Consider the following 16812-nt stretch of genomic DNA (forward strand, 5'->3'; position numbering starts at 1 on the left):
GTTGACTTTTCTCTACGCCCTAGCTATGACTGTAACACTACATTCTCCAATCTCTCTTTCTCTATTTACAGTATGCTTTATCTGTATAGCGCACAAGAAACAATACTTTTCACTGTAGACTAATACATGTGACAATAATAAATCAAATTAAATTAAAATCAAAGAAAAGTAGGAGAAGGGAGATGGGTGGAGACATCTGGAATATCATCTCTGCAGATGGGCTGTCAGACTCCAGATCCCATGAAAAGAATTCCACAGATTGCTGTCGATCTAGACTCCCCCACTTTTCCAAACCTCTCTTATGGTCAATCGCATTCAATGCATGGCCAAACTCCTGAAATAAATGGCGCCACAAACTAAACAATCCACATCAACTTTATGTAACAATATTATATAATATATGCAATATGCAACTTTTTACCTAAGTGCCTGTGTCCTTAGTGCTTGCTTGTTCTTGGGTTGCTCTGCTGTTCTACCCCAGTGCCAGCAGCCTGCAAAGCTGCTGATTTTCAGCTGAGGAGGCTTCAGAGGACTATCTAAGATGACCTGGCACAGTCCTCAGTATTGACAGCCTAGATTTGGACTGTACCACCTTAGCATATGAGGCAATATTCTGGGCTGGCTGGCTGAGAGACAGCAGCAAGGGGACTCCAGGAATGGCAGTGTTGGAAGTGCGAATGCTGTCATTGTGAGAGATATCAGCAGGTTGGAGCTCCTGTCACTCTGTAGGGCAATAATTCAGCAATCCTGGTAATTGATTGGAGCAAGATTGCTGGAATAATGTGAGATCCTGCTGGCTCTGTGAAGCACTGGCATCTAAAACTAAGATGGCAACACTTTGAACCTGTAGGCAACAACTAAACTTGGCAACAGGCATGGATCACAAAACCTCCATCTGAACTTCCACTTCAGCACTCAGATACTTGGTGCCGTCCCCCTGTTCTGCAGTGCAATCTGAGCCATTGACTATCAGAATGTGTGTTACATCTGGTTCCATGCTGTCATGTCGTTGGCCTTCACTTCCATGCTGGAAAGAAAATATTTTTGCGCAGAGCCATTTGTTAAGTTGGAGCTGGACTCCTCCACATGAACCTACTAAGCATACATCCAGTCAGCAGCTAATTTAGTGCTGAGCTGTACGTCACATCATGGAAATGAGCACACAGCACAAAGTTTGCATATTACCTGCATCCCGTTGGTTTGGGCTGGGTAAATGTACATCATAAGCCTTCTGGCCACCAATGAGCCTCATGCAAATTTTAGCCCAGAAGGGTTTTGTGAAAGCCTTTTTAAAAATTGATTTATAACTGCAAATTGTTGTATTTTTTCTTTCCCTCCACTCTAAATATTAAGTGCTTTTAATCTTTTAATCTACTTTACACATGATCACCTAATGGGGATTAACCTAGGGCAGAAAGGGTAGTACAATTCCAAAGAGGGCATTCCTTGTTTGGAGTTTCCTCCAGTCAAGCATGTAATCGACAAATTATTACATGATTGACATATTCATCAGTGTAATTGGTTGTTTATGTTACATGATTGGAAGAAATATTTATGAATAAAGATGCACAGTGATTAACATTAATGCAAATAATTAATTTCAACACTTTGTAATGAAACTCTATAATGAAGTACTCCACAATACTCCATTTTCAGTTAAATTATTTTTCTGTGAGAAGGTGGGATGTTGCAAGCTTTGCCATGAACCACCACTGATGCCACTTGCAATGTGAATGAAATGGACAATGACAAGTATTCACGTATTGTTATTAGCATGTAAAGAAATCATTAAATTATCTTGGGCTGGTTGGGGTGTGGGGGGTTTCTGAGCCAATTTTCTTATTTTTTGCAATATTCTGTGGCATAATAGGTTGAATTAATAACCAAATTGAATGATAATACTGGCTGTTAAACTTCATGGTGCTAGAATGTTGTTCACAGACATCAACATGGAATATTTGTTCCGAGGGAAGAATATAAAGTTATTGAATCTAAACTGTGCCAGATGATTGCCTGAATTCCTGATACATTCTCTCAGCAAGTTAAGGTGTTAACTAGGATGCAAATTTGCAATAATTGGCACTATACTTTTGTAAACAAAGCCAGAAATAAAGTTGTGCTCAGTTTATGTAAATGTTCGACATTTGAAATGAAATCATAAGGAAGCTAAAAATGAATTGTATGGACACCTGAAAATAATAGAACAAAAGTACCACTTCACTGAAACAAGCAGAGTCAAACAGGAGAAGCCCCCTATTTGTTGTTGACAAAGAGAAATCATATCAGATCCAATAATCAGAAACGGGGGAAAGTCAATATAGGACAATATAGACGGGCTGGTCAGATGGGCAGAACAGTGGCAATTGGAATTTAAGCCTGAAAAGTGCGGGTGATCCATTTTGGGAGGACTATCAAGACAAAGGTTACACAATAAATGGTAGAATGCTGGGAAATACAGAGAACCAGAGGGACCTTGGGATGCATGTCCAAAGATCTCTGAAAGCATCAGGACAGGTAGATAAGATGGCTAAATAGGCATATGGGATACATGCCTTTATGAGATGAGGCACAGAATATAAAAGCAGGAGGTTATGATGGAGTTGTATAAAACACTTGTTATGCCACAGCAGGAGTATTGTGTGCAGTTCTGGTTGCCACACTATAGGAAGGATGAGATAGCACTAGAAAGCGTGCAGAGGAGATTCACCAGGATATTGCCTGGGTTGGAGTGTTTCAGCTATGAGGTGAGGCTGGTTAGAACATAACATAAGAACTTCAGAACTTGGAGCAGGAGTCAGCAATTTGGCTCCTCAAGCCTGTTCCGCCATTAAATAGGATAATGGCTGATCTTGGTTCGGCCTCAACTCCACTTTCCTGCCCATTCTCCATAACACTTCAACCCATTCCCAATTAAAAATCTGTCTTTCTCCTCTAATTTACTCAATGTCCTGGCATCCACCACACTCTGGGGTAGTAAATTCCACAGATTCACGACCCTTTGAGTGAAGTAGTTTCTCCTCATCTCTGTTTTAAATCTGCTACCCCTTATCCTAAAACTATGACCTCTTGTTCTAGATTGTCCCACAAGAGGAAACATCCGCTCTACGTCTACTTTGTCAGTACCTTTTATCATTTTATAAACCTCAATTAGATCTCCTCTCATTTTTCTAAACTCTGGAGAGTCTCGGCCTAAACAGCACAATTTCTCTTCATAAGACAACCTTTCATCTCTGGAATCAATTTAGTGAGCCTCCTCTGCACTGCCTCCAATGCAAATAAATTCCTCAAGTAAGGGGACTAAAACTGTACACAATATTCCAGTCTCACCATGCCCTCTACAGTTTCAGCAACACTTCCCTAGTTTCATACACTTTAGGCTGGGATTGTTCTCCTTAAAGCAGAAAAGGCTGAAGGGTGGTGTGATTGAGGTGTACAAAGTTATGAGGGACACTAGAGTAGAAAGGAAGAACCTTTTCCCCTAAATAGAGAGGTCAATAGATTTAAGGTAAGGGGCAGGTGATTGAGAGGGAATTTGAGGGTGGTGGGAATCTGAAACTCACTGCCTGAAAGGATGATAGAGCTGGGAACCTTCACAACATTTAAGAAGCATTTAGGTGAACACTTGAAGCACAATAGCATACAAGGCTATGGACCACGTGCTGGAAAATGGGATTAGAATAGATAGGTTTTTGATGGCGGGCACAGACACAATGGACCCAAAGGTCTTTTGCTGTACTGTGAAACTCTATGGATGGAAATTTCCTGTCCTGTCCATCAAGGGAATCGTAGCGAGCGAGACATGGACTATGCAAAGGTCCGTTAACCCCGGGTGAGATTTTCCAATCTTGGGGCAAGCGCGGCTGGAAAATCCCGCCCTATGACTCCAAGACTAAAGCAGTTCAAATTTATTAACTCACCTTAAAAAAGGTAACAGCTAGTTCTTGTTTTCAGCAAAGTTTACAATACCTGACACATGATCCTGTTTGTTCTGTTAAACCTGTGGAAAGTTGCTGTGCAGAGTAGTTCTGTTTGGTAATCAATGCAACCAAAGCTGTATGGATGTTATTTCTGCTAAAACAAATATACCACTTATTAGTGTTGAGAATGTTTTTTTCAAAAAATGTGAAGTAAACGGCTTTCATTGTAAAGTTAATATATAAACAGCATTTTTTCTGTGCTTCAAGTTCCCCCTTTTTTGACTTCCGTTGATTATAGTTCACAGTCAGATTAAAAACCAATTCCCCAAATTATCGTCAGGAGTTCCCCTTTGGTTCAGTTTAGTTTCGCGTGTCACCTAGAAATTTAACAGAAAGAGAATGTATTAACCCTCCAACAACAGTCCAAACCCTTTCGTGGACTGGTCCAAAGGACAAAAATGTCAAGCTGCACGAACAGGAACAATCTAGTTCAGTGCTGTTTCCATTACAACCAAGGTGGCGAATTAAGATATCGACCCCGCTTTAAACACCCAGAACCCAATAATACGAACTATAGGTGATAAATTCTGCAGTTAACCGTGCTCGAGTGTATGATGCTGATAATGCTTTATTACTATGAAGTGATAGTATTTCTCCTGTCTGTGTCAGTGCTGTGGTGTGTAAGTAGGAGGAGATGTTAAACTGATGGGTAGGTGCAGTGTATGTTTATCTCTCGCTCTTTCCGTGTGTGCTGAACACCCGGAGCCAAAGCAGGAATTGGCTCATTTCACTGTCAAACGAAGCTGGGACCAGTTGCTCTCGAACACAGAAACACTGTTCAAAATCACACAGGCTCTCTATGGGACACGATGCCTCGATGGATCCCTTCGGCTGCAAAACTCATTTTCTCCTGTACGAGATATGCATTCTGGCAATAGGTAAGACAAACGTAAGGTTATTCGCGTTTGATCATTAAAAAAGTTTTGAATTTAGATAAACTAAGCGACAGCTCAGGTGTTGGGATTCTCTGCCAAGGGCTGAATCCAGCGAATCTGACTTTGTACCTGGCTGGAACTTTTTGGGGGAAAAAAATTACTTGCAAATGAAAGTTACGACAACATCGCCCTTTAGGGATAGCCCACACTGAGGAGTTGCACTTGGTATATGAGACCAGTCAATAATAATAAGAATTTCATTGGTAAAGTGATCCAACAGGTCACATTCATGGGCTGTTGGTCTAAATCGTGTGGATTATTTCTGCTTCAGTTGAGTGCCAGCCCCTGGTTAAAGAAGATGCTATAGCACGGAGGCTACCCAAAGCATCAACCACCGTCTGAGCCTTTAATATTTTTGGTTAACAGGACAGGAGCTGTAACGACGCTGCTCATTCGGTTGACCCGAGGGGCTCCACAGTCCGGATCTACCTTCTTGTCTTACCTGGCACTATTACATTAAAACTTCCTTCAACCCTTTCAGGTCCATTTCGATCAACCTTTTACTAATGATCAAACAATCCTTAAAACTTTCTGAACAAAGTTAATCAAGATTATTGTGGGCAAAGGTCGTATCATTGGACTAGTAATCCAGAGATGTAGGGTAATGCTTTGGGGACCTGGGTTCGAATCCCCCTCACCCCCAGGGTAGATGGTGAAATTTGAATTTAATAAAAATCTGGAATTGAAAGTCTAATGGTTGAAACCATTGATGCAAAAAAACTCACCTGGTTCACTGATCTGCCATCCTCACCTGCCTTGGCCTACATGTGAATTCCAGAGCCACAGCAATGTGGTTTACTCTGAAATGGCCCAGTAAGCTGCCCAGTTCAAGGGTAATTGGGAATGAGCAATAAATGAAAATAAAATCAGATTTTTGTGTTGGAATTAGAATCCCTCATTGGGATTGGCTATTTTCACTGTCTGCTAATACATGTGGCAATAATAAATCAAATCAAATCAAAAACCAAGTGAGGAAAGTGATATTAAACATCGCAAATCATGAACTTGTACGCAAGTTTTTGGCTCTTTCCATAGCAGATACTACCTAAAATTAGGAAATGGAACTTACTTGGCAGTAGGCGATGTGTACACACCCTCCATCTTTTAACAGAATGCTGATAATCTTACTGAGAAAGGAAATATTTTGAGAAATGAAGAGAGAAGATGCAGAGCGGATCATATCTGTGTATTTTTGCTTGGTTAGAGCAGTTGAATTCTATTCAATAATTATAAATTCCAAATTCTCTTTATCACATGAATTTTATTACCAGCATATTTTAAGTTTATATTTTAATGTTTATGTTACCGCTGCCACATTGAATACCAAATAAATTGAGAGTGCGTTCTAGTGATTGGAAAATAAATGTCAAGAAAATGATTAACAGGGAAATCTGTCAAATCCCGTGATTATAGTTCTGTTTTTAAAGTGGCAACTTTAAATAAAACCATAGAATAAGTGAAAGATTATTAGCTGTGATTTTTGCCTGGCCCTTCCATAAGTGAAAATTCAAAGATGACCAGATATTATACAATGCTGCATCATTACCTGTAAGATCTAGAGATTAAATGGGTAATTGCTGGGATTTATCAGTTTCCTTCATTATTGAGAAACTAAAAGGCAAGATCCAAAATGAAGGGGAGCACCAAACTCAAAAGGAGTGAAAGAGGAGGCAAGCAAATGAGAAAGTAATCATGATGGATGCGCACAGGTTAGAGCTATCAAAGACAAGAGGTGGAAACGGATTGTTAGATATGACAATGGCAAGACATTGAGTTGAAGCCTGAATATGACATGTTGAGCCTTAAGTCAAAGATTTTGATTGGTCTATGGGGGTGGAGCCTTTCTGCCCATTCTCAAACATGGTCAACAGTCCAGCTGGGAACAGAATTCCCACATTAAGAGTTTCTGGTGTTCCATCCCTCAGTTGGATCCCATGTAAGTCAAAGTTGATGCCATGCATATCACATGGAAGGCCAACTTGCAGGGCAGGGGGCATCCCAGCTAGTCAGGATAATTGGTGGAACCTTGGGGGCAACTGTGGGGATTTCCGGGGAAATGGGGTTTAGGGAACCTGGCATGATACTTGCAACCCAACCAAATATTTTGATTGGATTATCCAGCCCAGTGATGGGCAACTTGCGGCCTGGGAGCCACATGTGACCCATCTGGGTTCTGAGTGTGGCCCATTCAACATTTTGTTAACTGTTACCCACACGCAGCGTTGCCACATTCTGCTGATTTCCATCAATGCAGATTTTTCCTACCTCGACACTTGAAGTGATACGTATGTAAAGCAAGGGCAAGTGAAGTGGAGTGCCTGCTGATTGACTGTGAGAGTTGTGCGCTCCTTTTGCATGTAAATATAAGTGTAAATATTTCTTTTGGGGCCGATTTTACCAAATCGGGACTAAGTGCCGGGTCCGGTCGTCAAACGGATCCGTGCCCGGCAGCCGCGCTCCAGCGCACCCATACGCCTTTTTTCGGCGCCGGTCTATTGGGCGGGGCTTAGCGCTGTTGGAGCGGCCGGAGCTCCAACTGCACATGCACAGTTCGGAACAGACCGCAGGCAGCGCGCCCGGGAGCGAAAGGCAAAGCAGCACAGACAGCAGAGAGGATGAAAGGAATTCCCTTTGGAGGATAATGTCCAAATCACAGGAACTAAAAACCTGACTGTCCAAAATCTGGGATAATATTACAGGACAAGGATGGGGGGATATACACTTTGAAATATTATCTCAGATTTTGGACTGTCAGGTTTTTAGTTCCTGTGATTTGGACATTATCCTCCAAAGGGAATTCTCTGCTGTCTGTGCTGCTTTGCCTTTCCCTGGAGGGGGGATGGGGGGGGGATGGAAAAGGGGAGTGACGTGTCTGCCGGGGGGGGGGGGGGGGGTGGGGAGGGAATCCCTCCTCCGATCCCTCCTCCGGTGGGGAGGAGGGATCGGCCGCAGACTGGCAGCGCTTTAGGCCCGACGCCCAACTTTACTGCGATTTCGCGCCCGTAAATTTTGGTAAAATCAGGCCCTTTTGTTTTTACTATTTGAAATGGATAGTTCTATTCATATACAAATGATTAAACATTTTCCATAACTCAATATGAAACATTTGGCGTGTATTAAATGTATTTAATCTTATTCATGGGGTCATGGTTAGTGAACAAACTTGATTTCAGCAATGCGGCCCACTGAGATGAAGGAGGGTCACTTATGTGGCCCATTCACTAACTTAGAATGCCCATCACTGATCCAATCTGTTTAGTAGCGGGCACACCATATTCATCCCAGGGGCCTGTGCATACAGTCCAAAAAAACCCCTGGGATGTATTTTGGCTCTTCACAACATTGTGCAAATTTTAACTTCATTGTCTAGATAGCATCCTGGCAGAGTAGGTCAGAGTGTAAACACATTCAATTTTCAACCCTATTGATTGTAAATGCACTCAGTTTTCAACCCATTGATTTGGGATAAAACTTGGCTGATGAGAACAATGGGTGGGCAATTAGCTCCACTAGATCTCCACCTAGGCATGAAAATGAAAATTATCCCCAATTTGCCACTGTTGTGATATTGTTAAATAGGTTTGCATATTTCTGATCTTTCTAACTTCTGTAGAATTAAGTGATAAATGCTAAAATTGTTTATCTTTTCATACGTGCTTCAATATTGCAAAAACTGCAAATTTGGAAAAGCAATATTTAACTGGTTTGTAAATGTAAGTTATTTCTGAAAATGCCACAGTACATTAAATGACAATTATGAAATAATTTAGCAAATTTCAAACATTATATTCTCCTAATTTAATAGTTTACTGAACCTTTTCTTCAATTAGCAAAATATAACAGGTAAGATATTCCAAATCTCTTCCACTTATTGTTTCTCTTAACGCCCTTCTTCTAGTCTCTTTCTTTAGTTTCAGTCAGTTTGTTTACCAATCAACATTTCCAATTTATATGTCAACAAAGGATTGGTCAGCATTTCTCTCCACAAACCCATTGGCCTCAAATTTTCTCCCGTGGAAAAGCCAAAGATAGTCCAAATACCATCAGTACTTTTATCTTTCAGATGCCTGTACTAATAAATCGATTATGGAAATTTATTTTGAGCATTAGCATTAGAGATTTACCAGTGGAATTTGGGAGAAAGTTTGATAATTCTAATAGATTACAGGCTGGCAGCGATGTTCATACTGTAAATGACGTTTCAGCCATTTGACATTCCCATTTTCTGGGTGGTACTGCAGGCAACGTTGATATGGCTTAGTTAATTCATCTACCATTCATGACTCAAGCTTCAGAGGAATTGATAGCCTCAGCAGGATAGGGCTCAGTGTTTCACTGCTGCCTGCTGCCCACAATAACAGTGTTAGCAAGTCACGCAACACACATCAGAACAATTATACTTTCAACCTTATTAGATAAGAGAAAGTTAAAAATGGCAGCAGTATCACGAACTCCACTGAATGCAACCTTTGATCAGTGCCTTCTTAAAACCTGAGTTAGTTCATTTGCAATTTTATACTAAAATGTGAAACCAACAAACATTTCAACTTAATTTATTTTGGAAGCATTCCTAAATAAACAGTAAGAATTTTTCATTACACGCTATATTTTCTTAGTCATTCCATTATATTTTAATTATTGCAACCACATCACTCACTTCACCATGGTGAGCCTTTTCTTTTGAGATCAACTTTGAAATGTATACTGACTGATATCTCTTATGTTTGAATATAGTCAATGGAACATTGAGGGAAAAATATTGAACCAAACATAAAAACCTCCATGGCATGCTTTTAATATGGATTAGTGTATCCTGGAAGGAGCTTTCCATAATAAATAGAATACAGCAACCATTACATTGCCACACCACTGAATGTTCAAAATGCTGGCAACTCTCAGCTCTACCTCTTCACCGCCATGCTCAATTGCTCCATTGCAAAATTCTTCACTTCCATGATCCTTTCCTCTTCAAAACCCATCGCATTTATTGAGCTTTTAATATGTACTTCTTTGTACTAATATGTACTTCTTTAGCTAGGTATCTGTTTTTATCTGTATCTGCTTTTGTCAAGTGCTTTGGGAAGTCTTTCTATTTTAAATGCACGATATAAAAGCAACTTCTTGTTCTCATTATAAAAGACACCTGTCTTTGAATTATGATGCTCCAGTATATTTCAATACTCTATCAACATTCAGTATCACAAGATAGTGTCATAAAGTAACATCTTCCACTTTGGGAGTTCCAATCTCAGTTGCCAGGGTGACGCTGGGGAAGAAATCACTTCCCTACAAAGAGGGGAAAGGAAAATGGAATGGGATGACCTTGCTGGGTTGTGTCCTGATGTCTCATGTTGCCAAGAAATGGTCAAAACTTACATGCACAGTGACTTCGGAGCAACCTGTCTATTATTTTTATTAATTCATGGGATTTGGGCATCACTGGCAATAGTAGCATTTATTGCCCATCCCAAAATACCCGTCAGAAGGCAGCTGTGAACAGACTTTTTGAGCTGCTGCAATCCACGGGGTGTAAGTATACCCACGGTGCTGTTATTGTTGTTGGGGCAGGAGGGTGGGCGGGGATGAGCAGTACCAAGGCTTTTCCCTGAAACGGTGAAAGGATGGTAATATATGCATCAAGTTGGTTTGACTTGGGAACTCTTTAAAAAACGGTGGACGGATCTCAATTCTAGCATTCCTCACTGTATTTCTGGGCTGCCGAATTTTCAGGAGTGCTTTTAAAGAATGCAGGCTGTCAGAAACTTGCATCTGGCACTCCTGACCTGGCTAGCTTCATTGAGCAAATAAGCAAGTTCTATTCCTCCACAATATTCATGGAACTAGGAAGGGTTTTAGAGAATTATGGTTCATGGAGCCTTAGAGTGAGGGGGCCTTTTAAAAGGTAAGCTCACGCCCCCGTGTCAAATTATGCTCCAACCCATTGCCTCAAGTCCCTTATACAAATCTCTGCCTTCCACTTATCCTCTCTGTCCCCTCATCCTCCTTAGGTTTGGCTCTGCTCTTTCATCCACCCCCTTTGTCTCCTCATGCCCCCTTATGTCAAACTCTGTCCTTTACCCACTTCCCATGTCCTTTTGTGCCCCAATGCCAAACGTGGGCACATCGATGCCCGTTGACCCTTGGTGCAGTTTCTAGAACTAATGAAACCATAGTGTATAGTGGCACTTGTTAAAAAAAGCTTTGAAAGAAACATAATCCATTGAAAACTTTCTCCTATGGGAAGAAAGTCTGGAACAAGCTAATAAAAGTGTCAATGTTCCAGGCCCTTTGGAGTTTCAAAAACTACAAACCACAGATCCTTGAAATCACTTAACTTATGACAACACACATTGTGAAACTGACAAAGTCTCATGGCACCGGGCGAGCCTTTCAAACAGCCCGCCTCCACTGGCAGCCCCTGAGGCTGCCTCCCCACCTTTTCCCGGGTTGGCTGACTCCGCACTCAGCCCCCAGCAATGAAGGCACTTTCTTCTGAGGTGGGTGGGTCAAGCCAGGTTTTTTCACAACTCTCCCATCCACTTTGAGGATGAAACTACAGGCCATATTTCCAAGTAGAGGTAGTTGATGATCTGAAGGGGATTTTGTTGGTGCTTGTGTTCCCATGTGTGTTCTACTGTTGTTCTTCCAGGTCAGGCTTTTTCAAAGTGGGGGCTGTGACCTGCAGGTGCGTCAAGGGCGGGTGTAAAAAGTGTCATGATGTTTCATAAAGATCACCTGACTTAGGTGTCAAGAATTGCACACAACTCTAAATGTGGCCAAACCCCATTGCCTCAATTTTTTACTCCCTTGGAAATTATGTTTGTGAGCCACACAGGAGATGAATAGAGTGAAGCACTGAGACCATCGGTTACGCATTTCAAGCAGGAGAAGTAGAAGAGATTTTGTTACATCCTCTGGCTGGAGAAACCAACTTATGGGCAGTGAGAGTAGGAATAAACATAGTTAATAGTAGCCTCAAACAATAAGAGGCAGCAGTGAGCAGGTCAGCGGGCCCTGCATTTAGGGCGGCATGGTAGCACAGTGGTTAGCACTGCTGCTTCACAGCTCCAGGGTCCCGGGTTCGATTCCCGGCTCGGGTCACTGTTTGTGTGGAGTTTGCACATTCTCCTCGTGTCTGCGTGGGTTTCCTCCGGGTGCTCCGGTTTCCTCCCACAGTCCAAAGATGTGCGGGTTAGGTCGTTTGGCCAGGTTAAAAATTGCCCCTTAGAATCCTGGAATGCGTAGGTTAGAGGGATTAGCGGGTAAATATGTGGGGGTAGGGCCTGGGTGGGATTGTGGTCGGTGCAGACTCGATGGGCCAAGTGGCCTCCTTCTGCACTGTAGGGTTTCTATGATTCTATGATTCATGTACACTTGGTACCCAGTGCCCTCAATGTACGTGCTTTTGGCACAAATTCACTTGGAGGTGGGCTTCTTTCATTTGCGAGCAAGACAAGAGGACTGTGGTCATTGATCGTTTCGTGACAAGAAGGAGACAGCCAGAGACATGAATAAGCAGCGTACCTACTGGCCAGGATGTCACATTGGAATCTGCAGGAGAGAGCTGCTCTAGAGAGTGCACGACAGGACAGAGCAATGTTACTGTTAGCTCTGCACAGAGTGCCAGGGCCTCCAGTCAACAGCCTACAAAGAATAAACTAAAATCAGGAACCAAACAGTATAAGATGACTTCTTGAGGTATGGTTTTGTTAATAGCACCAACACAAATCAGGATGCAAAACCCATGTGTGTAATATGTGGGGAAATACTGGCACATGAGAGTTTAAAACCCTCGAAACTGCGAAGACATCCGAAGACTAAGCATGGCAATCTGGAGAATAAACCTTTGGATTTTTTCAAAGCATGCAACAAGAATTGAAATCATCAGCTCGAGTTCTTAGCAGAAATTTAACATTGAATGACAAAGCACAATTAGTCTCTTACATGGTGGCTTACCGTATAGCTAAAGATAAAATGACCCACACTGTTGCAGAGAGATTAATTCTCCCTACACCATTAGACATGGCTCACATCGTCCTAGATAAGAGGTCAGCTGAAAAGCTGAAATGTATCCAACTTAGTGATAACACTGGCTCACTGAATTAGTGATATTGCTGAGAATTCAGAAGTACAGCATATTTCTCATTTAAAGTTAGCACAGGAGTTCTCAATCCAACGGGTGAAAGTACGATGTTACAGATTGTGCAACCTTGTTAGTTTACGTTTGACATGTTTAGCATAAAATTAATATTTTGAGGAGGTGCTATGCTGCTTGACATTACCAAACAACATGACTGGTGCACAGATCTTTGAAGCATTGAATAGTTAAGTGATTGGAAATTGCGGGCTTGACTGGGTTAATTGCAGAGGAATCACAAGTGATGGGACAGCCAACATGACTGGGAAAAGCAGTGGAGTTCTAATAAGGATTAAGGAAGCAGCTGGTGAGGACATTGTCTGGGATCATAGCTTCATTCACCGCGAGACATTGGCATCGAAAGGAATTCCATCCGATCTTGAAGTGGTGTTGAAAGGAACTGTGAAAGTCCTGAATTTCATTAAATGCAGCACATTCAATAGCAGGTTTTGCGAGTCTCTGTTCCAAACTGGGGGCCGAGCACTCACATGTATTATTCCACACAGAGGTACATTGGCTGTCAAGGGGTTGGATACTTGACTGAGTTTACGAACTGCTGTATGAAATCCAGGCTTTCCTCCTTGAGAAATCATCCCCGCTGGCTGATTCGTTTGATGATGGAAGTTTGATGCTAACTCTGTCTTACCTTGCAGACATCTTTTCAATTTCGAATGAACTGAACCTAAAATTGCAAGGAAAAGGTGATGATTGTTTTTGGCACTGGGAACAAATGGATGCTTTCCCAAAGTCATTGAAAGTCTGGCAACTGCGAGTAAAAACCCAAAACCACTACATGTTCCTCACACTGCTATGGCACATAGAACAAAACAGTGTCAGTAAGGGAACTGTCAATAGACTGACAAGCCACATTCAGTCACATCTGACTGCGCTAATCGACAGCTTTTGCCACTACTTTCCAGAGAAGTTTCAGATTGTGAAAGAGAAGAAGTGGGTGAAAAATCCCTTTGAGTTTGAGAGCCCAGAGTCAGTTATTAACTTACAGCTGACTCCAAATGAGGAGACTGCGCTGCTGCTCCTGACCTGTGACAACACTTTAAAAACACGCCGCAAGTCCATGAGGTCGTCATCATTCTGGAGTGGCAGCTCCCAGGAGTATCCAGTACTAAGTAAAATATTTTGTTGCTATTGCCCTTCACAATCACTTACATGTGCGAGGTGGGATTTTCTGTTCTCCCAAACGTGAAGACTGCACAAAGGAAACGGTTGAACTCTGCATCTGATATGCATGTTGCCCCCTCATCCTGTGAACCTAGAACAAAGAAAAGTACAGCACGGGAGCAGGCCTTCAGTCCTCCAAGCCCGTGCTGATCATGATGTCCTAACTAAATTTTACAAAAACCTTTTGCCCTTGGACAAGTTGGGCCGAAGGGCCTGTTTCCATGCTGTAAACCTCTATGACTCTCTATGACTCTACTCTGGCCATATCCCTCTATTTTCTTCCTATTCATGTACCCATCCAGATGCCTATTAAATTTTTTTTTTAAAGTTTGATAAACACTGTTCTAGGTGGTTGAGGTCAATGGTTTAGAAGGCAGCTTGTTGCAGTGCATCTTGTATTTGGTACATGCTGATGGTAATGTTGTGGAATATAAAAGGAACATCATTAGCTTCTTGTTGGGGATGGCACTAACATGGCATGAAAGTGATTTGCTATTTATCAGCCCAAATCCACAGGTTGTTCAGATCTTGATACTCATGGGAATGGATAGCTTCAGTATCCCAAGAGTAACAGATGGTACTGAAACTACAAAATCATTGAAGAACATCCCTACTTCTGACCTTATGTTGGAGGGAATGCCATTGACAAAGCAGCTGCAGATGATTGGACCTAGGACACTACCCTGAGAAACCCCTGCAGTGATATCCTGGAACTAAGATGATTAACCTCTATCAACCACAACCTGCTTTTTCTGGACAAAACATAGCTGGGCAGGGGTTGATGCCAGTGTTGTAACTTTACTGGAACAGCTTGGCTAAGGGCATGGCTAGTTCTGGGGCACAAGTCTTCAACTCTACACCAGGGAGTATATTTGGGGCTCATGGTGTTTGCTGCATCCATTGGGCTCAGTTGTTTCTTGATATCACATGCAGTAAATCAAATAGGCTAAAAACTGGGATCTCTGATGCTGGGGACCTCAGGAGGAGACTGAGTTGAATTATCCATTTGGCACTTCTGGCTGAAGGTAGTCGTTTCAACCTCACCCTTTGCGCTGATATGCTGGGCACCCCCTATCTTTGAGAATGGGAATGTTTTGGAGCCTCCTTCTCCAGTTACTTATGTAATTGTCCACAACCATTCACAACTGGATGCAGCAAGACTGCAGGCCTTTGATCTGATCCATTGGATATGGAGTCGCTTAGGTTTGTCTGTTACATGATGCTTCCACCTTTTAGCATGCATGCAGTTCTGTGTTGTAGCTTCATCAGGTTGGCATCACATTTTTAGGTGTGCCTGGTGCTGCTCCTGGCATATATTCTTATATACCTGATTGAACAAGGATTGGTCATTTGGCTCGATGGTAATGGTGGAGTGAGAGATATGTTGGGCAACGAGATTACACATGCTAGTTGAATGCGATTCTCCTGATCATGACTCAAATGCTTCATGGATGCCCAGTTTTGAGCAGCTGGATCTATTCTGTATCTATCTAATTCATTATCATGAAGAAGCCGGGGTGTTCTCTCGCTCGTACCAGTATTGTCATGAACAGATGCACCTGCGACAGGCTGGTGAAGACGAGATCAAGTAGGTTTATCCCTCATGTTGCTTCACTCACCACCTGCCACAGGCAGATATGTCCTTCATGATTTGGCCAGTTCGGTCACTACTGGTGCTATGGAGGCACTAGCCCAACCAGAGTACATTCTGTGCCTTGCTATCCTCAGTGTGTCTTCCAGGTACTGATCAATATGGAGGAGTACTGATTCCCCAACTGAGGGAGGACAGTAGGTGATAATCAGCAGGAATTATGTTTGTCCATGTTTGATCTGATGCCATAGCTTTACATGGAGTCCAGAATCAATGCATAGCACTGCCAGTGGTATAGTCCCTCCTTCACTATACCACTGCACTGCCACCTCTGGTGGTCTATCCTGTCAGTGTGACAAGAAATACCCAGGGATGGTGATGGTGGCATTGGATATTGTCTGTAAGATATGATTCCATGAGTATGACTATATCAGGCTGTTGTTTGACCAGGTTGTGGGGCAGCTCTCCCAGTGTTGGCACAGATGGCAGTAAGGAGGACTTTGTATGGTTGGGTGAGCAGAGTATGTATTTTTTGTTTTTGGTGCACTGCTGCTGCTTCGAGACCCCACCCTCTTGTGGGTGCATGTGGATATCTTGGAAGGATAGAATGAAATTTGGCTATCATGTCTTTTGCAGTCCAATGCCATGTTAACACTGACTGGCCCAGATTTTTTGCCATGATATAGATGGTCTCTGGCTTATGCAAAAAAGCATTGAGGGCCTGGATCCAGAAGTATTGCCCCTGACTTTGGCACCCACCATTTTTGCCAGGGCAAGTGAGGTGTAGAGTGGTTGTGGGTTGTAGTTTGCACATCTGCGGATGTAGCTGCGCATGTTAAAGTATAGCTGCCTTCAGCCAGATCCAAGCTTTACCAGTGAGGTGGCCAAAACAATACTTTTCACTGTATCCCAATACAGGTGTCAATAATAAATCAAATCAAAAGCAAATAAAAAAACACAACTTGTGGGCTTTGGACCTTTCAAAAGCTGCCA

At 42.3% G+C, this 16812-nt stretch overlaps 1 protein-coding gene across 1 annotated transcript in view; it reads left to right on the forward strand.

Annotated features, from left to right (window-relative positions):
* Positions 1-4613: 4613 nt before the first annotated feature.
* Positions 4614-16812, forward strand: part of hepacam2 (HEPACAM family member 2) — a 104744-nt gene continuing 92545 nt past the window's right edge. Inside the window, exon 1 of the mRNA XM_078227876.1 lies at positions 4614-4855. Within this exon, the coding sequence (XP_078084002.1) occupies positions 4777-4855 (79 nt within the window). The 5' untranslated portion in view covers positions 4614-4776. The remainder of the gene's footprint in view (positions 4856-16812) is intronic.

The sequence above is a fragment of the Mustelus asterias genome, chromosome 2 (assembly GCF_964213995.1).
Source record: "Mustelus asterias chromosome 2, sMusAst1.hap1.1, whole genome shotgun sequence".
Taxonomy (NCBI): domain Eukaryota; kingdom Metazoa; phylum Chordata; class Chondrichthyes; order Carcharhiniformes; family Triakidae; genus Mustelus; species Mustelus asterias.